General features: G+C 39.5%; 1 protein-coding gene across 4 annotated transcripts; it reads left to right on the top strand.

Annotated features, from left to right (window-relative positions):
* Positions 1 to 280: 280 nt before the first annotated feature.
* On the top strand, positions 281 to 26943 carry apaf1 (apoptotic peptidase activating factor 1). Of its 4 annotated transcripts, none has more exons than XR_013205249.1 (28): positions 281 to 451; positions 4031 to 4251; positions 4333 to 4522; positions 4608 to 4805; positions 5322 to 5511; positions 5616 to 5728; positions 6057 to 6188; positions 6493 to 6731; positions 6884 to 7051; positions 7128 to 7259; positions 7371 to 7484; positions 7616 to 7800; positions 7886 to 8012; positions 8087 to 8212; positions 8413 to 8553; positions 9599 to 9724; positions 9947 to 10099; positions 10425 to 10553; positions 11327 to 11452; positions 11575 to 11694; positions 11784 to 11909; positions 13878 to 14000; positions 14634 to 14762; positions 15737 to 15862; positions 16644 to 16769; positions 17859 to 18005; positions 25476 to 25865; positions 26531 to 26943. XR_013205249.1 is itself a non-coding variant. In XM_077234323.1 (28 exons), exons 2-28 carry the CDS (start codon positions 4114 to 4116, stop codon positions 25629 to 25631), a joined length of 3897 nt encoding a protein of 1298 aa, XP_077090438.1. In that variant the 5' UTR covers positions 296 to 451; positions 4031 to 4113; the 3' UTR covers positions 25632 to 26943. The 4 variants fall into 4 exon arrangements, 3 of the variants coding, with proteins under 3 accessions (XP_077090436.1, XP_077090438.1, XP_077090437.1); XM_077234323.1 differs by adding an exon at positions 12840 to 12956 and having other exon boundaries at positions 296 to 451; positions 25476 to 26943; XM_077234321.1 differs by having other exon boundaries at positions 25476 to 26943.
* The last annotated feature ends 776 nt before the right edge of the window (positions 26944 to 27719 follow it).

Below are 27719 nucleotides of genomic sequence, written 5' to 3'. Positions count from 1 at the left end.
TATTAACAATTACCAATAAAAAAGGAGCTAAAAGGTAGGCTATAATTCAATTTAAGGACACTTTATAAGATATGATAATAATAGCCTGAAAAAAACATTCTTATCATTAGTCAATTAGAAAGATTAAATTATGAAATTTTAAGCAAAAATAAACACTTTTTTATTCGGGAAAAGTTCGATGTAAATTCTGAAGTTACTGTCGTGTTGGTCTGCCTAGTTACAGTCATGCATTACCTCAGTGGTTCACGTGACTTCATGGCGTTTCGCTATTGGTCAAGGCGCACCGGGGAAGTTTATTGTGTCAAAAAGCAGGAAGCGCACATTTTCTGGGACGGGCAGAAATGGTTTTTAAACTGGATTTCTTTGGAATGTCTAACTGAACGTCACTGGTCTCAGTCTAGCAAGAAATATTCTGTCATGTCCCAACATTTCTCCGCGAAGCACAATATCTGTAAGTATATGCATGTCTTTTAAAATTTATTAAAATGTGCTCTCACTGTCTTAACTAACTGATCGGAAGTCAGTTAATAATCACTACTAGGGCTAATGAGCCACACCTGAGTCTATAAATTAAGTATGTCGAACACATGACACTTACTGAGTGTCCTATTAGGTTCTCAACTAATAGGCTCTGAAGCAAAAACAGTTAACGTAGATTTACGTTTTCTAGACGCACGCCCTTGTTGGCATTAATTATTCACTACATTCAGTATTTGTACCGTGAGAGACAGACGTTTTTGCTTCTTATTTAGCGACATGACAGTAAGTACGTACGAGTATTAACTGTTACCCAACAATATGTCCACACCTGTGTTTTTATTGTCTCGTTAAGTCAATGACGTCTTAGTTTTGGTTTACTTTATGTTTAGCATTCTGTTCAGGTTGTTCGTTATGTTTTTACCTGTTATCAGATTCACAAGTTTGGCCTGTCATGCACTTCCAGGTAAAAAAAAGTTTTGGACACACGTGACTGAGTTTGTTTATAAGGGTTTAAAGGCAGTTGTTGGACACTATGCTTCGTGGCATTTGTAGCTATTAACATACAGCATGACCTTACGGTGCATATTTTATATAAATCAATTAAAATATTTAGGATAGTTTAAAGCTTAGTTTATTAAGCAAATGTATTCGTATGGATGATTGTAAGGTCTCCTTCCGATAGAAGATACAGTGGCTGGTTTAATTCAACGTTGCTTGTTTAGAACAATTAACGTTAGCGTTCACCAGTCGGTTATGATTAATCTGTTACGTGTATGTAACCGCTATTTATTTAAGGGTCTTATTATTTTTATTATTATTAATAATAAGCAAATTCATCCTCATGCCATTTTTCTGCTAGGAGAAATAGTGCTTGTTTTAATTGAATGTTGTTATACAACATAATTACCGAGCTAAGCAGTTATTATTATGCAGTTGTTATTTAAAGGGACAGTGCACACAAAAATGAAAATTGTAGTCATTTACTCAACCATGTTGTTCCAAACCTGTATGAGTTTCTTCTGTTATAAGACAATATACTAAACAATGTTGGAAACCAGAGAATTTATGGAGCTAGAATTGTGTCTTTATTACATGCGAGAAAATAAATGATCTGAGAGGAAAAAAAAAGTTTGAGTGAAGAAGTTATCACTGATAGCAAAAAAGCATTTCATGAGAGAAAATAATATTTGAAAGTTTTCATACCAATAGCAAAAAATAATATTTGAGACTAAAAAAAGTTTTTAAAGTATTTTCTCATAGACATAGAACATAAAAAAATATAAATTTGAAATTTAATTATTTCTGAGAAAAAAAAAAATCTCTCAAAATACTTGGAAAAAAAATCTCAAATATATATTTTTTGCTATCAGTGTGAAAACATTTTCTCAAAAAAAAAAAGTGTTTCTCCCAAAACGCTTTTCTTTGCTCTCGATGCAATTTTTTGCTCTCGTGTCAGGATTTTGCTTTCGCAGTGAAAATTGTGTCATGGGCGGGGCCACATTATGTTTTTCCTATTGGAACGTTCCTATTGCCCAGTCGGGTGAGCATCGTCTTGTCTTGGGAGTCGAATTGAATCATTATACCATTGTTCGGTTCACCTAGATAGATGCCGCCTCTACCTTAGTTGAGCACGTACACTCCAATGTTTGGGTAAGATGATGACACACAACTCGATGGGAAGCTGGCTTTGGCCGCAACACTTTTTTTTTTTTGGGAAGAGAACAAAGAACGGCGCTGAAGTCCGTCGCTCTAACTACGTCACCACCTTCGTTGGTTGGTTGTAGCGCTATCCTATTGCGTGCAGAGGGAATTTGAAATACAACCGTTTATCCCCTCCCTAGGATTGAGCCCTGCCAATGGTGTTCCCAGACCCAACATCTTGATGTGGGTCTGGCTTGTCAGGCTACTCAGCTGTTACAATTTAGTGGATTTTGTGCTGACCAGTTAGAAGCCAGTATTGGAACTGTTCCTTTATAGATTTTAAAAATCTATAGGGAGCTGGTTTTGCATGTAAAGTCAATTTCCGAATGTATAATGATATCTATGTTGAAAAATTAGTCCAGAGTATTTGTCCACACCAACATGCAAAAGCATTGTTTATTCTGTTCTACCACTTTAAATGCTTCTGAAAGTATCGTTCCTTGATAATGCCGTGTGTTATTGTTATACTTACCTGTCACTTTATTAGGTACACCTGTTCAACTGCTTGTTAACTCAAATCCAATCAGTCAATCACAGGGCAGCAACTTCATGCATTTAGGCATGTAGACACTGAGCATCAGAATTGGGAAGAAAGTCGATTTAAGTGACTTTGATCATGGCGTGATGATTGGTACCAGACGGACTGGTCAGAGAATTTCAGAAACTGCTGATCTCTTGGGATTTTTGCACATAACCATCTTTAGGGTTTACAGAGAATGGTCTGAAAAATAAAAAATATCCAGTAAGCAGCAGTTCTGTGGATGAAAATGCCTTGTTGAAGCCAGAGGTCAGAGGAGGATGGCCAGACTAGTTTTAGTTGATAGAAAAGCACTCAAATAACCACTTGTTAAAACTGAGGTATGTAGAAAAGCATCTCTTAACGTACAACACGTCGAACCTTGAAGCAGATGGGCTACAGCAGCAGAAGACACACAGATGTGATTCCTGTCAACTAAGAACAGGAAACTGATGCTACAATTTGCACGTGCTCACCAAAATTGCACAATAGAAGATTGCCTGGAATGATGGGTCTCTATTTCTGCTGGAACATTCAAATGGTAGGGGCAGGTTTTGATGTAAACATGAAAGCATGGCTCCATCCTGCCTTGTATCAACAGTTCAGCCTGCTGGTGTTGGTGGTCTAATGGTATGAGGGATATTTTCTTGGCACACTTTGGACCCCTTAGTAACAATTGAGCATTTTTTAAACGCCACAGCCTACTTGTGTATTAATGCTGATCATGTCCTTCCCTTTATGACCACAGTGTACCAATTTTCTGATAGTTACTTCCATCAGGATAATGTGCCATATCACAAAGCTAAAATCATCTGAAACTGGATTCTTGAACATGGCAATGAATTCACTTTACTCAAGTGGCATCCACAGTCACCAGATCTCAATCCAATTGAGCACCTTTGGGATATGGTGGAACGGGAGATTCGCATCATGGATGTGCAGCCAACAAATCTGCAACAAATGTGTGATGCCATCATGTCAGTATGGTCCAAAATCTCTGAAAATTGCACCTTGTTGAATCTATGCCATGAAGAATTAAGGCAGTTCTGAAGGGAACTAGCAAGGTGTATGCAACAAAGTGGCCAGTGAATGTAGTTGTGGTGTGGACTTCCCTATTCTGATGAATTTGAACGGTTATTACAACTTTGCAGTTCTAGTTATTGTCCTTGGTGTGAACAGGCCTAAATTAGGATCTCAAAAATGCAATAACTTAAAGATTCTAACAGAAATCACCATGGAAACTAAACCGATCAGATGGAGTTTTGATTGTCTGTAATATGGCCCCCGTTTGAGTAAATAAAATGCCTAATTTGTACTCTCTCTCCCACTTAGTTTGACGCAGACTGCCCTGTTGCACTAAATAACACTCGATCAACTGCAGTGTTCTTCAGAAGCGCACCGCAGCTTATGTGGAGATGGAGGAACGTGCTCGCAGCTGTTTGCTGCGCTCCAAAGCCACTCTGGAGCAGGACATCAAAGCCTCCTACTTGATGGACCACATGGTCAGCGATGGCGTCTTGACGAATGATGAAGAAGCGATGGTGCTCAACAAGGTCTGTGTGGTGTTCAGATATGCTGTTTTACTTCTATAAAAAGGGAATTCAAGTCAAATTTCTTTATTTCTGCTTCTCCAGGTCACTAGAAGAGAGCAGGCCGCAGCCCTGCTCGAGGTGCTGTTGAGAAAAGATAACAGGGCATATATCTCCTTATACAATGCACTGATCAGAGAGAGTTATGGAGATTTAGCCAACCTCCTTCACAGTGACCTGCCTCTGCTCAGCCCCGAGGGAGAGAGGAGCTTTGCTGATGGAGTGTCTCCCTCTGGTAACTACTTTAGCTACTTGGACATGTATGAACTTCTTTTTGAAGTAGCAAGTATGAGATACTAGACTTTTTGCTTTTGTTGTAGTCCAGGCGATTCTGAGTGACGGTGGGGTGCCTCAGAGACCCGTGGTTTTTGTGAGCCGTCCTGCTCTGCTGAACCTGATCCGGCAGAAGCTGTACGAGCTGCAGAAGACACCAGGCTGGGTTACAGTTTTTGGGATGGCGGGCTCAGGGAAGTCTGTGATGGCTGCTGAGGCTGTTCGAGACCATGGCCTTATCAAGGGTAATAACTTATGTATTTAGAATGTCATCAGCATGACAAGTTCCATAATTCCACTTATGCGTCATCAACCTACGCCTTTGTTATTGTAAGAGGTTAGCGACCCCTAGCGGTGAAAAAAATGCATATTATAGCTTTAACTGTATATGATGGGGTGCATTTCAGATGAAATGAAATTATATTAATTGTATTATATAATTTTAAATATGGATTATATTGCCTAATACAATTAATGCAACATTTTAATTTAATTATGGTCATGTTAGGATGAAATATAACTTGATATTATTATTTGTTTTTTTGGTCTTTTTCTTATATCTTAAAATCGTTCGTACACACATTTCACGCACATTTTTGCGTACACATGCTAGTGAATGCGAAGCAGTATTTGTTTGAAGATAAGTGGATCAATCAATTACAAATAAGCTATTTAGAGTGAAAGTATGTTTTTGAGTTTTTCTAAAAGCCCACAGGACTAAAAGTGGCCATTTTTTCAAAACCTATTTTTCTCTTCTTTAGAGTGTTTTCCAGATGGTATTCACTGGCTTTCGGTTGGCCAATGTGAGCGGGCAGACCTGCTAGTAAGGATGCAGTCTCTATGTTTCCGATTGGAGCAGGGTCAAAGTTCAGAAGCCAGTCATCGGCCACCCTGCTCTGTAGAGGAGGCCAAAGAGCGCCTGCGTTTCCTTATACTTCGCAGATTCCCCAGGTGATTCCCCTATAACACTTTAAAGCAAAATAAAAATTGTGATTTTAAAAAAAAATGTGCCTTTCCTTTGATATCAGCTGCTTCCTCTTATGTACATCCATCAGGTCCCTGCTGATTCTCGACGATGTCTGGGACAGCTCTGCTCTCAGGTCCTTTGATATTCAGTGCCGAGTTCTTCTGACCACGCGCAACCGAGGTCTGGCTGACTCCGTAAGCGGTGAGTAGTTACTTTTAGTGTGGCCAGTTTGCATTGATTGACGCAGTGAGAGGCTATTCCTAAAAAGTCTATTTTTGTAAGTGACTTGGTGGATCTTGTGCCTGCTTGCGTCTGAGTTTTGAATTCAATCCAAGGCAAATCCTGCACTAAATGAAATTACATTAATTGCATTAACTCTGGTCTTGGAGATAAGCTGTTTTCAGATTGTTATGAGAGAAATGTTATTTTGTCTATTGTTGCTGTTATCTTGCATAATTCATTTAACATTCTAATTTCATTTAAAAATGTAAGGTTTCCTCCCGTTTCTATGTGCTTTGTTTTTGTGAAGGTACAAGGTCTGAAGTGCCCGTTGAAAACGGTCTAGATGAGGATAAAGCCCTGGAAATTCTTGCTTTGTATGTCAATGGGAAGCCACAGAAACTTCCAGAACAGGCCCGCAGCATTGTGAGCGAATGTAAAGGTAGTACTTTTTTTTTTCAATGCAAAATGTGATCACTGCTTTTCTCTCTTGCTCATTGTCATCTGCCTCACCTTATGATTGCAGTGTCATGTTCGCATCATGAGATGTTTCTGAAATCATTTTTTTCTAAATTTAATTAGTACAAATTCAATGACTTCAATGGTAAATCATCATGGCCCTATATCGGTCTATCTCCTTTGAATATTTGGGTAATAGTTCTTCATTTCTACTGTATACTGAATTAAGCACCATCACTGAAGTACTTTACACCCCTGACCGTTGTAAATGTTTCTCCTTCCATTAGGTTCTCCTTTGGTGGTTTCTCTGATTGGAGCTCTGTTGAGGGAGTTCCCTGACCGCTGGAGCTATTACCTTCGGCTGCTGCAGAGGAAGCAATTCAAGCGGATCCGTAAGTCATCGTCCTACGACTATGAAGCTTTGGACCAGGCCATGGACGCCAGCCTCCAGGTTCTGGAGCCTGAACACCAAAATCTGTACAGAGACCTGAGCATCATGCAGAAAGACATCAAAGTGCCTGCTAAGGTCAGACAGAAAATGTCTCATGACTCATTGTCGCTTATTTTTATTCCAAACTTATATACAGTACTTGCAAGCATGGCCGCATTAACTTTTAATGTGAATAAGTCTGGATTCAAAGTTTATTTTGGTCTTGTTCGTTGTTTTCTGTCATGCAGGTTCTGTCAGTGCTGTGGGGTCTTGAGTTGGAGGAGGTGGAGGATGTCCTGCAGGAATTTGTGAATAAATCACTGCTGTTTCGGGACTGTAACCAGCGACCGTATCTCTATTACCTTCACGATCTGCAGCTGGACTTTCTCACTGAACAGAATCGTGATCAAATTGCTGTGAGTTATATTGCTGCTTTTTTTTTTTTTTGAAGTGAACACCAAAGAACATGGTCCGAATTCATTTCTCCTATAGGAACTACATAAAAAGATGGTCCGTCAGTACCAGCAGTTCTATAATGAAAGCCCACCCAGATCTGGAGATAAAGAATGTTCGTATTGGTACCACTTCCTCCCGTACCACATGGCTAAAGCGGGACTGTCTAAGGTAATGCTACAGTACGACCTAAACTAACACTTCCCCTCCTCTGGAGTTTATCTAGGATCTTCTAATGATCACCTTCCATTATTAACATTAAATTCTCCTTTCTTTTTTTAGGAGCTTTATTCACTGATGTTTTCCTTGGACTGGGTCAAAGAAAAAGCTCAGGTTATGGGATCTGCTCATCTCATCAACGACTATGTAGAATATGGTGAAATTCTAGACAAAGAGGTATTTATACAGATTAAGTTAGATGTTCCTCAATTGTACATCTTGATCAGAAATGATCAATTTTTATTGGAAAGAAAAAATGGCCATAGAATGCAATTTGTACAAAAAGGCCTGTAATGTTTTCCACCCAGAATAGTGAGGTGAGACTGCAGTTTCAGGAGTTCCTCTCTCTGAACGGACATCAGCTGGAGCATAGGCCGTTTCCTGACGTAGTGCAGTTGGCTCTGTCTGAGCCCGCGTGCTCCGAGGTTTACAGGCAGGCCTTGATGCAAGCACAGAGAAGGGCCAGCAGAGGGCAGCTCTATCTGGACTGGGTGTATGTATCCCTCTCAGACTGCCTCATACAGTGGCTTTCGTGTAGTAAATGAGATTTTGATTTAAAGTGTGATTTGACACTTTAGGAACAAAAATAATCAGGACAGTTTGTCTCGGCTGGTCATGCATCCTCACCAGGGGTCCGTCTACTATGCTTGCTTCTCCAAAGATGGGAGTAAAATTGCCTCTTGTGGGGCCAGCAAGACGTTGCGGGTAAATATCTATTTGTGTCCCGACACTGAATTTTTATGTGACTGGCAAAATATTTGCCTATTTGTCCTCATTAGGTGTTTAAAACGACCTCTGGAGAGAAACTTCTGGAGCTTCAGGCTCATGATGAAGATGTTCTGTGCTGTGCCTTCTCCCCTGATGACCGTCAAATAGCAACCTGCTCCAGTGACAGGAAGATTAAGGTCAGTGTGTCTGCCTCCGTGCCAATTTTATTTGTAGGGCAATATCTTTTTGTATGGCAACAGTTGGCTCCAGAATGATTCTTTTAATATTCAACCTCATGTTGTTCCAATCCAAACCTCCATATGGTTTCTAATACGAAGTGCTGTCTACATTGTTCAAAAATGACTCGGGAGAATGAGAAGTGTTTTGTTTGTTGTAGTTGTGGAATGTTGAGAGAGGCATTCTTATCAAAGTGTTTGGGGTGGAACATGAGGAACAAATCAACCACTGCCAGTTCACCAACACAGGCCGACGTGTCCTGCTGGCCACCTGCTCAAACGACAAATTCACCAACACCAAGGTCAGATGTTTTTAGAGTTCTTGAGTTCTGTTTTTACTTTTTGAACATAGTCTTTAGAATTTTGTAGGTTTGAAATTAACAACAATTATTAAATAATAAACTAATTTGTTGAATTTACTTTTACATTCTAGAATGTTTTTTTTAAATAATTTTACTAGTGTTTTTTTTAAAACGAGCTTTTTACATCTCATTTATTTCTAAACCTTTGAGTGTGAAACTCTTGACTACATTTTATGAATATTGTCAGTAATTATTCTAATGAACCTTAATTAAGCGCTTGTAACACTAATATTATTCCTTTTAGAGTCTGACATGATTGGTTCTGTGAGACAGTTCAGTAACCCCTCCATTAACGACTCTTAAACAATGAATTCACAAGTCTATGTATAATAATAATAATATAAATATTCTAATAAAGTCACCTCAAGTCATGGGTGCACAGCTGGTGTGTAGTCGTGCTCAAGTGTTTTATCATTAAATCCTTATCTGCACTCTTTCTGCTCCATTCATTTCCTCTTTCCACATTTAGAGTCAGATTTGGTGAACATGAGTAATGCGAGTGACAGCTGGTAGGATGCTCACTCGGAACAGCAGAGGAGGGGAACGGGGCAGCCGTGTAATTTTTACAGCTTGTGAAATGTTCAGAGAATTGTGGGAGAGCTGTAGGAGTGTGACAGCAGGAGTCTGCAGTTTAGCTGTATTCATTTGAGGGTGCGAAAACCGAGTGATCGCACGGGTGTCAAAAACGTAATGAGAGCACCCCCCCACCCCCACCCAGTAGAGGTGTGAAAACAAAAGGGGCATTTCGTGGAATATTTCTGCATGAGGAGCGAAATTAACACCCTGAAATGAGATTTAGAGAATGTAACTAGATGTTTAACTCAAGACAGTTCCTGTTTTTCTCTTATATTAGCTGTCCTGCTCCTTAAACCTTGAAAGCGTTCAAGACCCTTACACCAAACACGCATTATCCATTTCTTCCTGAATCCATGTGTCCTGCCTTTTTACACTGCTTTCCTTTTTTCCGTCTCCATCTTTGCTGCAGCTATGGAACCCCAACAAGCAGACCTCTCAAAACACTATGTTTGGACACATGGAACCAGTCAATCACTGCTGCTTTTCCCCTAATGACGCTTACCTCGCCACTTCATCCAGTGACGGCACCTTGAAGGTGAGGCCATTTCAAGACTGGTTTGCCTACCGCTTAGTTTTTACTTTCTATTATTTGCTTATTAGTCTATTACTATACTTTTTTTATAGTGTTATACATTTGTAATTTTTTAATATATTTATAAATATATTTTAAATAATTTTATTAGAAAGGCTCAAACTGCTGGATCATCTTGAGCACCTCTTATGCATTTCTTGCACTTTTGTCTATTGTATCTGGCAGCTGTTCGAGGTGTCGTCTGCGAACGAGTGGAAATCAATCGATGTCAACAGTTTTTTCCCAGAGAGTGACGATGAAGTAAAAGCCATTGTGAAATGCAGCACTTGGTCAGCTGACGGCTCACAGATCATTTGTGCTGCCAGGAACGCTGTGTTTGTAAGTGATTTTTGCGAGTGTTGTTGTGAAAGGAGTTGGCACTGCCACTCAGTTTTTTTGATTTGGTGCCTGTAACAGCTTGATTTTTGAAGTCTGAATCACGCCTATCACACAAAGTAATTAAAATTATCATAGGAAAATCCTGTAATGTTTTTTAATGCACATATTAAAGCATAACATCAAGGTAAAGCATTAATAAAACTTCCTCTTTCAGTTCTCAGGCTGTCAGAAAAGATTAATGTACTGTGTGGGTGATTTTTGCTTCTGCTTTTCTTGTGCTCATGATTTGCTTTAACTGTATATTGTCTGTGTTGTATGCATGTAGGTGTTTGACGTAGAGACATCAGACATGCTACTGGAGATGAAGACGAGTCGTCTGAGCACAATTCAGTATTGCCACGCATGTCCCAACAGCAGCCTGCTGGCCGTCGCTCTCTCTCATTACACTGTAGAGGTACGCCACACCACAGCGCTAAAATGTGCAGATTTTGTGCAAACATTTCCAAACCGATTCCCCCCCCCCCCCCCCCCGATACAATCAGTTTGTGTGACCAACTGACCAAAATGTTAATATTCTCTTAATCACTTTAATCATCCTCTGCTGTTTATAATGCCGTGTCTGAGGGAAGCAATTTCAAAATGAGTGTTATCTTTCTAGTACACTGTTCAAACTGTTCAAAAGTTTGCTCTTATGGTTACCAAGTTTGCATTTATTTGGTCAAAAATAAAGAAAAAAGAAATTGAGATCACAAATTTAAATTTTTTTATTTTTATTTTAATATATAAACTTTAAATGTAATTTATTCCTGTGCAAAACTGAATTTTTAGCAGCCAGTTCTTTAGTGTCACATGATATTTCAGAAATCATTCTAATTTGGTGACATTTCATAAACGTTTCTCAGACAATAATTTTTTTTTTTTTAAGTTGACAAGTTGTTCAGAATAATATTTGTGGAAACCATGTCCCCCCATAAGATTCTTTCAAATTTCAAAAAAAAAAAGATTTACATACTTGTCGTGTGCTGCCCTCGTCCAATCAATGTTATTAGCCTCAAACATATGCAAATAAGTATGTTTACAAATGTATAGTGTGAAATCTCAACTGGATTACTCAGAATAAAGGATGAAAAATATAAAGGATGAAAAATGTAAAGCATGAAATAAGTCAGTCAGCCTGGCTAATGATGTAAAAACCCACTGTGGAACTAAGGACTGTTGTTTTTTCAGCTGTGGAACTTTGAGACCAGTAAAAAGAAAGCTGAATGCAACGGTCACCTGAGCTGGGTTCATTGTGTCCAGTTTTCACCTGACGGCTCACTGCTGTTGTCCACTTCTGATGATCAGACCATCAGAGTAAGCTAGCTTTGGTCCCTCTCAGTTCCTGTAGTGTGTTTCTATTTTATTTTTTTATTTTTTGCAGTTATTCTTTGAACAGTATTGATCTGTTATCACATCAAGTGTTAACGCTTGTCTAGCTGTGGGAGACAGACCGGGTTCACACCTCCTCTGCTGTGGCTCTGAAGCGGGACACTGATGTTCTCTTCTCCCAGAGCGACGTTACAATAGTGGCAGCCGACAGCAGAAACCGATTACAGGTACTGTCCACCAGAGCATCTATAGTTAGCTGACAGCTGTTTTTGTTTGATTGCAATTTTTGACGTGATGTTGCATTGTGAAACTTCAGGTACAGGCTGCATCCACAGGCGCTATTCTGTACGAGAGTGAAGAGTTGCCGTCCAGGATTCGCTGTACTTGTATCAGCAGAAATGCTGCTTTTGTGTCACTGGGAACTGAGGATGGATCTGTACAGGTACTGCAGCTCACCTGTGGGGTATCTTCATCGCCAGTTGTCTCATCCTAATATTATACTCGTTTTGAATGGAAGTCTCTGGGCATGCAAGGCACTCTGGGTAAAAATAGCCTTCAATGTGTTTTGTCTCGCATCCGGCAATGAGATTTACCGTGGCTGTCAACTGCACTCAGCCCTCTAATCTCTCGCCCTTCCTTTCCCATACCCTTCCCTTCTGTCTATACTGAATGTTGTCGTTCTGGAGGAGAGTGTTGTCCTCCTGTGTGTGTGCTGTAGTGTAATGGATGTGACTGATCTGTTTGGGACAGTGGGGATGCCTAGAGGTAACGGCTAACTGATGGAATGAAAGTGTGTTCTCCATCCTCTCACATTTATTACACCCCTTTACTGCCAAACAACCATTTATTTAGATCCCTCGTCTCCATATCGGCCTCATTGTTAGTGTTTAACAGAGAAAGGCACTGATAGATTTAAAGAAGCAGTTAAATGAATGTAAAATGCATAAAACTGAAATGTTCCAGGTTCAATACAAATGAAGCTGTTTACAGCCACTGTGATTTGTTTACCACAGGCTATTACAAAAATTAATTTAATGTAAAATAGTGTCATTTTTATGCATTTAAACTTAACTTTGGTCATTCTAATGTTGATAGTTGTTGACTTCTGAACTTTCTTTAGAAAATGTATCACTTCATCTGCAGTAATGCTGGTACCATTATGAAACATCAGAGGGCGCCAAATGGCTTCTGAGCAAAACGTTGCAAGCGAACTAACTACTGGCATTCACATTACAATTGCTTTATTTGTATTTAGTCTGTAATGGTGCATTTCTTGTAGGCCTCCCCCACCCCAAGGAGAGCTGTCATCAATGAAATCCCTGAAAAATTGAGTGTTGTAGTAGAAAGATGAGAACTGTGTTTGTGTGCGCAGACAGGAAGAGTGAAAGTTAGACAGTTTTTGAAGAACGTTGGATGGAGAACCTTGCAGCTGCTGAACTTACAGCGTGATTTTGTGCTGGCACTAGGGCTAGAGAAAGGTACAGTGCAGGTATGGTGAGTGGAAGTGTGCTGTATGTGTGAAAATGTATTCTAGTGATTATTTCAAAGCAATCCTGAATGGTTAAGAGTTTCCACCAAAAATATAAAACTGTTTAAAACATTGTTAATATCAGTGTTTAAAAATAAAGGTTATAATAAAAAACATTTATAGTGTTAAATTGACATTGAATAATTTCTGAAGGGTCATGTGTGTTCTGTACACATTCATCCATGACTTCTGAATCTGCTTTTTTCACAGCATTTGATCCTGGTGACTCTCATATAAGACCAGAACACCAGTCTGCAAACACAATACCTTTTTTTTCTCTTTTTTTTTTTCTTCTCAAAAACTGCCCGTGCTCCCATAGCCCCAGGCAGCTTAAAGTTTGTGTTGAAGTTTAAGAGACAGCAGAGAGGGGTGATATTCAGTCTGTTGGTCTTGAATGCCTGACAGAGAGGGACGAACTGACCCACCTTAAGTGTGCTCTTATAAACCACTTAGATGTATAGCATTAACTGCCAAAGTTTGAGATTGATTTGTCATTAGTGGTTTATATATTTAAATGTTATCTTGTCCAGGCAGGGTACAACTATTTATAGTCTTTTACATAATGCTTTCCTTACCAAGAAAAACTTAATAAAAAAATCCTTAAATCTAAGGAGAGAAATTAAATCAGAGAATTGTCATATCAGTGTCACCCCCCTCTCCTCTTTAGCTATTTTTGTCATCTCATCATGTTTTTTCCCCGTGTGTACGGTTTCATTTGTCTAAACTTTGCATTGTTATTATTATTTTTTTTTTTAAGTTTTCCTAAATTTCAGTTGTAGTTAAACATTTGAACAATGCGTAATTGAGTGCGAGAAATCATAAATGCAACTGCAATTTGGTTTATTATCCACTGCTAATTTAATGTTTTACATTTGTCTGAAGGTGTTTGAGGTTCCATCTGGGAAAACGGTGAAGCTCTCAGGTCACACTAGGACTGTTCACCACTGTCAGTTCACTGACGACAGTGAAACTCTCATCACATCCTCAGAAGATGCTACTATCCGGGTAATTCACTTGCAGCTGTTTCTCATTGAGATCATGGGAGGAAAATACTCTAACTAAACAACACATGCAACATCATAGGCCTGGTCCCAAATGGCACACTTGTGGTCTTATGGACTTAGGGACCCAGGGGCCTAGGGTTCCATTTGGGACTGGGCCATAGTCAAATGCAAAGAATTGTCTATCAGGGAATAAATTAGTGGTCATTTAAAAAAATAAAACATTTTTTCCCTTTCATCTTATGCTAAGTTTCAGTGTGGACAGATACATTACACTTTGTGTGTGTGTTCGGATATTGCACCTTTTTGAATAACCTTTTTATTTGCATAATTTTCTGGCTGTAAGGACAGTTGAATGACAACTCTACTGATTTGCAGGTGCAATTTAGTAATTACGCCACATGCCCACAAACTCTTGCTGCAGCTGTTCTGTTAGTTTGAGAAGTTTTAGGCTGTGGGTTATTACAGGGCTCATTGATTCATTGCGTTGATGACAAGGAGAGGAAGTGTGAGGGGAATAACTTGATGGTTGATGGTAATTGATGGTTGTAAACAGCTGCATGCCCATTAAAATTCTGTAAGAACGGATAGTGACAACCATTAAGACCTTTAGGTTTGAACATTAGCCTGTCTGCAGGTGTGGAAGTGGAGGACAGGTGAGTGTCTGCTGCTGGAGGGTCATAAGGAGCCGGTCAGGAAGTTCCACCTTTTAAACTCCTCTTCCTCTCCTCATCTATTCTCCTGGTCGTTTGATGCCACTGTTAAGGTATTTGCAACTTCTACCTTCTATCCTGCATTCTGTTCTCTTTTCCTGAATTGCATTTAAGCACATGCAGAGTGTGAAGGATGATTTGAAGGCCTCATTTAGCTCGTTTCTATTGACTGTTGCTTTTAGTAAGAACCACGGTTAGAAGTCAACCGTAATAATTAGGTGATGCATGCGGTTACATGCTTGTGAACTGCTTCAAGATCTCAATAGCAGTAGGCGTTTACAGTTCATCCCAGTTGTAGTCAGGACCTCTGGAATTTTTTTTTTTTACATGGTCCACAACTTCCTGCCACTTTTCACAAATAGGGCTCGAAATTGGGCCTGAAATGCTTAAAGTGGGCATTAAACAGAAGTTATAATTTTCTTTTCTATTGTGATGTGAAAACCGACAAAGATGTTGCCAACGTGAGTGGAAGCTATTTTGATTTAAAGATTACGACGTGAATTTTTAAAATGTAATGTAAAAAATATTTTATAATGTAAATAGAAATATTTTATAATACGACGTGCAGTGTTCCATTAAAAAAAACAGAATTTCATAGCGACTTTAAATGACATGGCCTTTTTTCAACAATTGTTCATTGAAAAGAGGTGCTTAACTTGTTGATTTGTAATGTTAGGAAATGAAAGCAAATTATGAGCTTTTCTGTTTTATGTAATTGTGTAACTTTCTAGCAATAAATAATGGCAGATAATCAAATACAATCAAATAAATCAATATATATATTAGAAGTATATACTTTTGGTTGAATATTGCATGATTTACAGTTGTTGGATATAATCCTGAGGTGGAACACTGTCATTATTTTAAGGGGGAAATACAGAAATGTTTAAAACTAGCAACTGTTTCTTGAATGGATAGTTTTATTTTTTTTAATTAACTTAAAACTATAATCCATGTTATTAAATCATGGGTCATGGAAAGTATCTCTTGGCATTTTCAGTAAAAGTAATCCGTTTCTTTGTTGCAGGTCTGGGACTTGAACAGAGGGCAGATGCAGCAAGACCTTGAGTGTCATAAGGGTGCTGTCCTGTCATGTGACGTGTCTTCTGACGGATGGCTCTTTGCCACAACCTCGGCTGACAGGACTGCTAAGGTCCGTGAAAAGGGGCTCAAATGCATACATCAGATCAATATCACTGGACAGTATATTCTTTACCTTAGTGTCAGAGCTTCACCTGCCTCTGTGTAGTTCCTGGGCTCTGACTGTGCAAACACCTGCTCCTGTTACACCGTACCAACACAGACACGCAACTAGAGTAAACAAACTAGCGGTGTAAGAACAGGGCAAGGTGACTATCTGGAGTATCTTTACTGAGCCCAGGGTGGTCGCATTAACGATGCCAAATACTTGCTAATTAACTCTGCGTGAGTGCGGTACAAAGGCGTAGCGTCTTCTGTTTCTGGTATCGGAGGTCAGAGTTCAGCCTGCTCGCCTGAGAGTGTGATGAGATCAGGTTCTCTCAATCTGTGTGACGCTGCCTCTACCAGAAGAGCTTTCTAATGAGATGCCATGTTCACGTCTGTCTGCCAGACCTTCTCACTGACGAGAGAGAGAGGATGGCAATGTGAATTTGGAGTGCTGATCAGGAAAATCATTCATGCCAAATGGACCTGCCTCAATGACTAACTCTTGACTAAAATTAGAGCTTGGACAACATATTTCAAGCAGTAGTTTAGCCAAAAATGAAAACTCATATTTGCTCACCCTTGTGGCCTTGTGAAAAGTTTAATAAATCTAATCATAAAGTGATTGCTCAATGAGATTAGATCACTTCGAATTTTTACACAACACAAAATAGCAGTGTGGCATACGGTGTTCAGGTTTGCTATAATTTAGTAGTAATATGGCTTAACAGCTGGTTTTGTTCCCTAAGGTGTGGAGCAGCGCCTCATGGGAGATGAAGTTTTTGCTGAAGGGCCACAAGGACTGTGTCCGTAGCTGCAGATTTTCTTGGGACAACAAGCGACTTGCAACGGGAGATGACAATGGAGAAATAAGGGTAGATAAAATCTTTGACTACTTTATACCTTTTTAACACAGATGAAACTGTTTCAATGTCTGATCGGGTTCTCAAAAGGATTTTGGTATAATTTACTTAAAATGTAAAAGTAAGTCTAACCTGAACTCCAAAAAAATTTAATTTTGAAGTTTGAATTTCTAAAGCAATAGACGCTTTCTAAATTCCTCTCATATTTTCAATTAACTGGTTTGGTAGTAAATTCTAGTAAAGCTACTCTGATCTTTGTAAAAAGTCTTCAAATTACTGTATCGGTCTGTGTTCCTGATAGCTGTGCTCCCCTCATTTCCATAAAAGTGAAATGTTTTTGTAGAAACTCAATTGTTCTCTAAACATGCTTGGTGTGAAGTTAACAGCGGTGCATGCATAAGGGACAGTAGTTTCTCTAATTGAAGAATCACCTATATATGGTTTTAAAGAAATGTTCTTGGCAAAGGTTGTAAATTTTGGTGAATTTTGAAACTGTGTGGATATTACGGCCATTTTGAGAGCAAATGGAGATGTTTGAATTAATGCAGATATTAAAATAAGCGACATATGGACAAATACGTTTCGACAGCACAATTCTCAAAACTCAGCATCCCCTACTTGTCACTCCTGCCAAACTGTCTGTCTCTCTGAGATGGGCCCCAGTGCTCAGAAGTGTAAAGCAAAGTTCTACCTCATCAATTAAAGATGCTGCTTGCAGAGAGAAAGGGGGAAAATGGGGGGGAAAGTGAGAGAACCACAAACCGAGAGAGAGAGAAATGCTGTGATGTTATAATTCATGGCCTGTGGTGCTGTTTTTCAAAGCTCACATTTCTATTATTTAACGCTGTTTACTGCCACTGAGAAACACAAGTGAAAAACGTGCACATCACCGTTTAATATCTGTAAATCATGCCAAATGCAAATATATCCATTCTAAAGCCTGTTTATTTTCTCAAGTGATTTCTGATCAAATTCGTACAAGAAATACTGATGCATTATAAAAAATGCACTTTGTGGATCTGCTTTATATTGTGCAGTATAATATAAATTTTGATTGATTTTGGGTAACGTTAATGTTGTATGGTTTTATTTGCATTCAAGCTGTGGAGCATGCTGGATGGAGCTCTCCTGAAGATCTGTTCCCGGGACACTAAGGACTCCATGGACTCTTTCCACGGTGGATGGGTGACCGACCTGCACTTCTCCCCTGATGACGCAGTACTCGTCTCTGCTGGTGGATACGTCAAGGTACACAGATTATATAGATGCAATTGCCGTTTACAAGCAAACAATTCTGGGTTCATTAGGCACCATGAGGGGTTTTTTTTCCATTTTTTTTCAGTTGGTTTAATTCAATCTAAGCTGCATGTGGGATTACTGTTTAGGGCTGGGTAAAATTTGTTTTTCATTTGAAAAGAACTGGTTCGTAATTGTTTAGTTAATTGAAACTGAAGTGAATCCACAGTGTAGCCTGATTCCTAAAAGTAATCGCACTACAGTTCTTTTAGGAAAAGGTAAACCTTTGAATCTGTCTGAAACCCTGCCATGTTGAATGAAATCTTTATATTAGCCCAAAATGCAGTCATTACTATTTGAGCAAAAGTAATACTTGACCGGCCTGCATTCTTTGAGATATAGCGAAAATCCGCAAATGTTTTATTTGTTACTTTTTTTAAAGTGCAGCCCTGCCTAACAGGATGAAGTCTCTCCATTCTCTCTAGTTTGTTTTGTGATGTCATCACTATTTCATCAGTATTATCAAGCAGACACTTGTCCAATCGCTCATGTTACAGAGGCACATTATGTCAGGAACAGAGCAAGACTAACTTCCATCATTGATGTCACCCATTATCCATCACACATCGCAACGACTTAATATACTCAGAGACGTCTGTACATTGTTTAAGTGTCACTGGCGTAATAATGCTTCATCTCACATCAATCCGTCAGTTTATCTTTATCATGCTGACTCTCTGCTCGAGCGCGTGAGCGACGGGACCGTCGGAGCCCCGATAATAAGCTCTGATTGATCACCGGCTGTCCTCTCACTCAGGATCCCGCTGTCTGTAATATCAATTATAAATTAATCATCGCATGTGTCGGTTCCACATCCCCAGCCAAAACTCTTCATCAGACCCAACCAAACCTGCTGTAAATCTGTTACGACCACACGAAGGAAGGAGGTGTGTGAGATGTGACTAGTCATGCTGCACTTCCTGCTGGAGATGCACTTGTTCTGATTTGAGAATTTGTTGCCCGCAGGATCCGGTAGGTAATCTATCCGAAAGGATTTCCGTTTTTCATTGGAATGGATTGTTTTTGGTCAATTTGCCTACTTGTGTAAATGATCCCTGGACATATTTCGCCTTCCATATTTTATAATTGGCTTTATTTCATAAAGTTGGGCTGCTCATGCAGTGGTGTTAGTTCAAATCCAGTCCAACTCCTCTCCTCTGTCACCAATTGTGTAAATAAAATGTGACTGAAAGAAAAAATGTGAAAGAATAGTAATGTAGTGACATGGTTTGCTCTGTTAAACTCCGGGTTTGGTTGTCACTCAGGCAGCAGGAAGAGTCTTGTACATCTCACCATGCCTGAGCTTGTTCAGCATGGCAGCTCTCTTTACTCACTTTGAGGTGATCTGCCTCTCTGCCGCATCTACATGTTTTGATGCGTGCCTTCTGTAGTTTGTCGGTGATGTGTCTATTTGTATTGGGCTGTCAGTAACGCTTGTTCTTTGACACATTTGCAATTAAGTCCATTCGAGTACAAAAACATGACATTGTTTTGGATAGCAGCAGGCCAGTTATTTCTTGCAGTGATGAAAACGCATTGAGTTGTGTTTTAACAATCATTACTTAAACCTCTCAGTAAAGTGAGTGAGGTGTTCGCATTAGTGCATGCTCATAAATGTTATTTACTGTTGTTTTTTTCACTGTTGCAGTTCAGTTAAACTGCGTAAAACTACAGCATTGAGCTATTTGATGATATTTGAAAGTTAAAATTGACTTTTTCTGATGTCCCAGTGATTGCAATTTACTTATGAAATATTTTGGGGTTGATAATCATATAAATCTAATATTGTGACAACGTCTCTAGCTTACGCCTACCATGTCCTCCATGATTTTGAGCTGCAGTAGTAGCTACAGTCATGTGGAGTTGGCGTATCTCAAGTCAGACAGTGACGTTGTGGCATCAAGCCAATCGTGAAACGGCAGTCATAGCTTGTGCTGTACTTTGATTCATAGATGACAATGATCACATGTTTCGTGTTTTTGAAGTCTCATTCAGTTCCACTAGTGCTCACAGTAAAAGCTCTTAATGTTATTGTAATGTTAGTGTCCAGTTTATCAAAATAACAAAGCGGGGCTTTTATTATATATTTTATTTATTATTGTTGTTTTTTTGCTAGTTTTATTTAAATAGTATAGGTTTGTTGAACATTCTTGTACATACAGGCACTATGCATATTTTGGGGAAAGTATAATTCATATTTGCATTGGATCCTCTTTTACAATATATATTTTTTAATATGTACCTGTATATTGATTGACACCCCTAACTGAAACCAAATGTAGCATAAATCGTTAAACGCGCAATCTTTCTCTGTGGATAAGTGGGTTGGACTGGAGACAGGACAGGTCCTGTCTCAATGAGGACAGACACAGGACAAATCTGCAGGCCATCGGTCTCTTTATACTTCTCCTTGTCTGTTGTCCTTTCAGTCTCATTCATCAGGATGTCTGTAGTCTGCATCCATCTTTATGTGCATGTCATTTTGTCACTTTAAAAAAAAAAAAATATTTTTGTATCTAGCCGACAGATTGTCGGGTAACGCATGGCGTCATTCTTTATGCGTGTTTGAGTCTGGATAACTCATTTTGCCCTTCACTCTGAGAGGCCTTTATAAATCACTCAGACAAAGAAAACATTTGCCTCTTTTCATTTAGCTTTCGCTCATAATAAACAAATGGTTATTGTGGGTGTGTGTGACAGTGTTCCTTTGCACGAGACAGAAATATTTCCTGGAGGACAGGACAAACGGATGAGGAGGTCAGCCAGGATATTACACCTTTACTGAGGATGAGGCTCAAATGCATTAAATCACACTGCCTGACTCCCTTTCTCTCTCTCTCTCACGCTCACACACGTATAGTGTTTCTTCTCTGGAGGATTTGGCTGCTGTTTGGAGACTCCTAGTAATTCACACACATCAGCTCCAGGGCATCCAGACCTTCACCTCTACCAGACAAAACTCTTATATTACAGCAGTTTATTGCTCGGAGTCCCACAACAGCATTCACCTGCTAATAAGAGACTCTTTATTTTCCTTTGTCTGTTTCTACTGTTGAACAATGGTGAGAAAAGCCATTTGTTTTGAAGCGTTAGCAACACTTGCGGCCGTTGGGTCTGGAGGTGTAACAAAGCCAGGGAGATGAACTGTTTGTTTCTGCACAGCATTCACAGCCATCCTGACATTCATTAGATAGTGACTGAAAGGAGAAACTAAGGGAGAATGCATTTGGTAGGGACTGAAAGAGTTGCTGGGTGTTTGGTAACTTTCAATGAGCCAAGTTTGAGTTTGAAGTCAGTTATTTGTTTTTTTAGGAAATGGTTTTAAAGGAAATGGTTTTAAAATGTTAAAATTAAAACCTGCTGTTACTAATTTGAAATCCCCTGTCAACCCATTGAAGTCAGTTTTGGTGAATGGGATGAGATGTAACTTTATGGAAAAGTACATACGAAAGAGACCTGTAAGGTAGTATTATTATTAGGTGCGCAAGCATCTATTGTATCTGTTGCCGTTCTTATTACCGTATTCTTCTGCTCTGGAAATCTGTCAGCCCATAGAAGCGCTTGTGGGAAAGTTAAGAGATTTGGCACACAGATAGAGGACAGTCTGAACTGTCACCATTGCAAATTTGGAGTCTCTAACTCAAACCGTGTAGCGCCACCAACTGTCTAAAATTTGACTCTTGTTGATGCTAATAACGGTTGAACCGTGAGGGATGGCCTTGAGTCAAGACGATTGGATGAAAATTTCTGCCATTTAGAACTACTTGGCTGTTGCTCCAATTTTCACAAAAATCGAACCAGATCATCTTCAGACCATTCCGACAAAGTTATGGAATTTAAGTTGATTGTCTAATTAATTTGCACGTTAATCGAAAATCGTTTGACGAAAGTGCACGTCAAAATGAACGTGGGGCTATATCTTACCACAGTGGGTCCGAATACGCTAAAGCGTTGCAGTGTTATGACAACCATGACCTGAGGCTACCTGCACAGTGCCACCAAGAGCTCAGGTGATATGACAAAACAAAACTAGTCTCTTTAGATTCGGTGTATAATGCAGAGTCATTCAATACCCAAATTTCCCATATCGGCCATTTTGAATTTAGTTGTAAAATGCTATAATCTACGAACGCAATGGTGTATCCTTACGAAACTGTCTTCAGCACCATGCCCTGACAGTGCTCTGGACAGCGCCACCTTGTGGTTGAAAGTGATATAGTAATTTGATTTAATGGTTTATGAATGGTCTAAAATATTGTTAAAATGTCTTTTTTAATTGTTCATTGTTGCAGTTTGGTCTGATGCTTCCAGCCATGTTGGCTTGACTTGTGCTTGGCCCCGATAATTGCTGCTTGCAGCTATATTGCTATTGTTGTTTGCACTTTGCAATGAGAAATATATCAAATAATTTGGATTAAAGATGCCAAGCAGATCATTTTTAAAGTAAGACTGTGTTTGTAGGTAAAATAAGCATTTGCTTTGAAGCTTTTTTTGTGTGTGTTTGGTTGTAGTCTTACATGAAGCAAATAGATTTGAGTGAATTCTCTCAGAAACTATTACTTAAATCAATGTTTGCCAGTGGCAGAACAAGCACTTGTACCATAGAAAAGCTTGACACAGATCGTAACCCCTGTCACTGCTCTGCTTTCTACATTTCTCTTCTGTGCTATGGGAATGGCTGCTTTGCCCAACTAGTATATAAAACACATCAGTTTATTTGAACAGTTCAGTTATGCATCTATTCTGTTAAAGTATGATTCGTAAACCATATTCCAAGAAATTTTTAAACCATATGATATGTTTGACCAAATTTGGATTATAAGGGGTTTGGGTGAGTAGATGACATTTTAATAGGGAGTTAAAAGGGACTATTCGTCCAAAAATAAAATCCTAGTGTACTTGAGTGATGTCCTGCATTTCGGTTTTGTCCAGAGGGGGAGATGTTTGACTTTGAGAGAGAGGTTTTGTTTTGGCAGACATTTTGCTCTCAAGGTTGTCTTCTCAATGGCCAAAGTATCTTTTTGCACCTCATAAACTGTGAAAAATAATTTTTCCATAATGACTGAAGTTTGACTTGATCAGGTTGAAAGTCATCTGAATGTTTAGCTTCAGGCTGGCAGACGCGTGTGCTGCTGCCGTGACTCAGCGATTTGGCCCTGACACCCGGCAGATGACACCCGGCAGATGACCCTTCAAAGCGTGTTCACACGGGAAAGATTCTACGGAGGGCCGACACCACGGCGTACTTCCTGTCTTTGTCATACTGTGGTGTTTTTGATGCCATCAAAGGATTCCTCCACACACCCCAGGCAGTGAAAGGGGCAGAGAGGTGACAAAGTAAAAAAGACGGCGAGTAAAAGAGTCCCCTTTCCTTTATTTCCACTGTGTCTGCATCTATTTTAGTGTTTGAGGTGTTAAATGAATAATTTAGCTAAAGTCTGAGGTGGGCTCCCCTCTTGTTTCTGCACTGCTCCAGATGTGTAAGTGTGGTTAAAAGTGCTGTACGAAAATAGATGCTGTGATTAATTGCAATCATAAGAATCCCATGTGGTTGTTGGTCCAAAAATGTTTGTAATGGCTTTTATTTTTGTTACTTCCAAATGAGAACAGTATGGAAATAAGTAATTTACGGTCCTAGCATACAACGGTCCTATCTGTTCCCTGGGTCTGAATAACCCATTTCTTGAGGAACTGTAACCCAGAACGCACATGGAGAGCAAACTAGTTATAGGGTTGCCGTATCCACTTCCTCGGACCATGGAGGTGCTTTATACCCTTGGGTGCCTCACTCAAGTTGGAGGATGACGGCCGACCCCTGATCTTTAGACCTCAACCATCCCTGTCAACTTCTGTGTGTGGAAATGTTATTTCTCAGGAGATTTGCAGTTCATGACTTTTATCAATCATAAAAGGGTGACCCCCCGACCCCCCCCCCCCCACCGTTATTCATGCAACACACTCTCCTTGAACCAACTGCAAGTCATGTAGCGGCAGACCAATCTGATGTCTTCCCCTCGAAAGACACTTCTTGAATCTTCCCAGTCTGCTTTTGCTACACATAAATAATGAGGCTACACATCAATAATGATGCTACACATCAACCTGAGGAAAGTGTGGCCTTTGTTTCAGATCGATGGATTTTGTCATCTGGCTTGCATTTAAGGTGCACAATCATTTATTTGGAGAGTAGAACAAGATCAGGTCTGTGTCTAGACTGTTATTTCTCACACAGTGTGTAGTGTAGTAGAGTATGAGACTTGACCTTGGCAAGGTGAATAATTGAAGCCTTTTACTCATAATAGCTATTCTTAGCATGTTGTCTGGGAAAGAGCTCATAACCCTGAATTTGTAGGCTTTTTATGTGCTTGTGTATTTTGTTGACCAGAATGTTGGTGTATTTTGTTGACCAGAATGTTGTTGTTTTTTGCATAAAAAGTGTTTACAGGACAGAAAAGGTGTTCTTTCCATCTGTCATCATTTAACTCATTATTCAGTGTCCTGACATCAGTGTAAAGTGCAAGCATAACGTGGTAATGACTTTCAAATATATATTTTTTTGAAACTTGCACTAGCATCAAAAGATTATTTAATTTTCAGATGCTCTCTGAGCACTATGGGTACAAAGGTTTTCTTTTACACAGCAACTTTCCTTAACTTTTCAAAGATTAGGCTACAGCACATGTTCATCCAGTGGAAAGAATAAATTTGTCTTGAGACCTATATGGACATGATTCGATTTTGAGGCTCTCGTGATTGTTCATTCGGTCCAAATCAAACATGACTGTGTACAAACATGAGCTCAATGAAAGTGATTAAGTGTTTTACATACTGTTGTTCTGTGCCTTGTTTGTGACGACAAGTCCTGGCCATCAGGGAAAGGGCAAAAAATGTGCTGCGCCTGCACGCGGCAGTCACGCTCCGCTCTGACTGCTTTATTTTTGGAGGTTTGGTACTCTGGGCACAAAATTATCAGGGCGGTGAGATTTTAGCACAAAGCAATAAGTTGTGTAGAACGAGCCTGTTAAATGCAAACGAGAGCCATTAATTCACTAGGGTCGTGTGATTAACGAGTCTGTTGGGGGTGCCGTGTTTGCGCATCTGCACGCAGAGAGTGTAAAAACAAGCACTGCGGTTGGAGGCATCTGTTGTCATCGCCTTTGGCCGGTGGCTGCACGGCGGCCTCATTTTGTCAAGCTGCCGAAGTGAGCGGTGCCGCCTATTCAGTCATTTAGCAACATTTCTTTTACTGCTTTTTTACTGGAATAGAGCGTTTGAGCGCAGCTGTAGGGAACGGAGACCCTCTCGTGTTGGGTCCTTTTGAAGTTTTCCATGTTGTGCTGTTGGTAAAAAGCTGTAACTTTCTTATGACACAGACTTTGACCCCTGGGAATTGTGCTCATTGTATTGTTTGTATTGTTGCAGTGGTGGAGCGTGGAGACGGGAGAGTCCCTGCAGACGTTTTACACGATGGGAGCCAATCTGAAGAAGATTCATGTGTCGCCCGATTTCAGCACCTTTTTGACTGTGGACGGCATTGGAATCCTTTACATTTTAAAGAAAGTGGAAGGAGGATTGTAGATTTTGTATTTGTAATTTTTTTTCTCTTAGGCTCCTGCTTCAAAAACTTGACTTAATGAAATTAATGGAACATTTTATTCGGTTTTTGAAATGAGGCTTTTCTGATGTTTCATAATGTTGAAGAATTTGTTCTTTTACTATGACAATCTGAATTTGAGCGCAGGTACTGTGAACCAGAAAACGATATGAAGGCTTGTTAAAAGGATAGTTCACCCAAAAATGAAAATTCTGTCAGTAATTACTCACCCTCATGTTGTTCCAGCCGCAAGACCTTCGTTCATCTTCGGAACACGAATTAAGATATTTTTGATGAAATCTGAGAGCTGGATCACTCCTCCATAGGCTTCTTCAGGGATTGAAACTTGCCAGCCCCGAAAAGTTATTAAAGACATCGTTAAAATAGTCCAAGTGACTACAGTGGCTCAATCTTAAGTTTATCAAGCGACGAGAATACTTTTTGTGCGCAAAAAAAACAACAAAAATAAGGATTTTATTTCAACTATTTATTTTCTTCTCTGTGGGCCTTGAGTGAGTTCACGTAGTGTGATAGTGTAATAGCATAGTGCTACATCACACGTAGGCTCATGACTCAGCATCATGTCTATGTGAATGGACTCGAGGCCCACAGAGAAGGAAATTAATAGTTGAAAAAGAAAAACCTTTGTTTTTTTGCGCACAAAAAGTAAACAAATTTTCTCGTCGCTTGATAAACTTAAGATTGAGCCACTGTAGTCACTTGGACTATTTTAACGATCTCTTTAATAACTTTTCGGGGCTGGCAAGTTTCAATCCCTTAGAAGCCTATGGAGGAGTGATCCAGCTCTCAGATTTCATCAAAAATATCTTAATTGGTGTCCCGAAGATGAACGAAGGTCTTACGGGGTTTGGAACAACATGAGGGTGAGTAAATACTGACAGAATTTTCAGTGAACTATCCTTTTAATGTGGAGCGTGTATACAGCCCAGTGTGGTATTTTATCTGAGCCCATGTGTTTGAATCGATGCCTTAATAGTCAAACACATGTCTAAAAATGTGTGAAAATAATTATATTTTTAGTTTGTGATACTCAGGTTTTATTTGTGGCAGCTGTTTCATGCAAGGGCTTTAATATGGCCCACCAATTAAATGAGGTGTTTGATGTACACTGCGTCCTAACCACAGATTTCCTTTTTTAATGTATCTGGAGAGGCTCACTTGTGCGTTATTATTACACATACTGTGCTACACCATTGTATTTGCAAAGGGTGAATGTGTAAATGATTTTGGCACTTATGCATGTCCTAATGTGACTATAAATGGAATGAACTCCAAGGCAAGTAGTCTGTCTGTCTGTTACTGATCATGATATGATTTAATGTGAATGTATTGTGTGTAAATGCTTAATTTTTAGCTTTCTCCCAGGACATGAAAGTAGATGTACCTGGAATTGTGAAGTCCCAGGTTGGCAGTGTTGAGAAAAAAAAGTTGCTGGCTTATTCGAATGTGTTTTTGAGAGCGAGAGGGAAGGGGACGCTGATGTACGGCAGTGCTGACACAGCAGTGGTCACGCTCCGTCTGTTTCTGACACTTCCTGTTGGCAGCTGCTCGGTGAGAACAGACAGCACACTGTCATGTCCTAATGTCATGTCAAGCTGAGCAGTGCATTTGTATGGTTGAAGCTGTTTGAAGGAGATGTGCTTGTAGTTGGTAAGATGTTAGTGCTTGTTTGGAGGTGAGGAGGCTGTAGAAGAAATGTTTGTCTAGGATTGCATTTAGTAGAAGAAATGTTTGTCTAGGATTGCATTTAGTATGAATTTGTTTGAAGCCAATTCCAGCTTCAACAGTGTTATTAGAGGAAGTGAAGCCAGGTGAGTTCAAGCATGGTGTGATGCGTTTAGGCTGCTCATTCTTGACCAGGAGTACAGAGGAAATTGCTTAAATGTGTATCAAGTTGTTTTTTTCCATTGGGATATCTTTTGTGGAACAGTGATTGTACATTAGGTGAGTACATACACCTATGATTAGTTAGTTCCTGAAAGATGGAAAGCTATCCTTGAAATAATGTTTTTGTTGGTTAATGTAGCAAGCAGTTGAAAGGCTGAAATTTT

Source organism: Siphateles boraxobius, unplaced genomic scaffold, assembly GCF_051911475.1.
Source record: "Siphateles boraxobius isolate OS27281-9 unplaced genomic scaffold, OSU_SipBor_1 19, whole genome shotgun sequence".
In the NCBI taxonomy this organism is placed as follows: Eukaryota; Metazoa; Chordata; class Actinopteri; order Cypriniformes; family Leuciscidae; genus Siphateles; species Siphateles boraxobius.
Note: the sequence above shows the minus strand (reverse complement) of the source record. Positions and strands in the feature narration are given on the sequence as shown.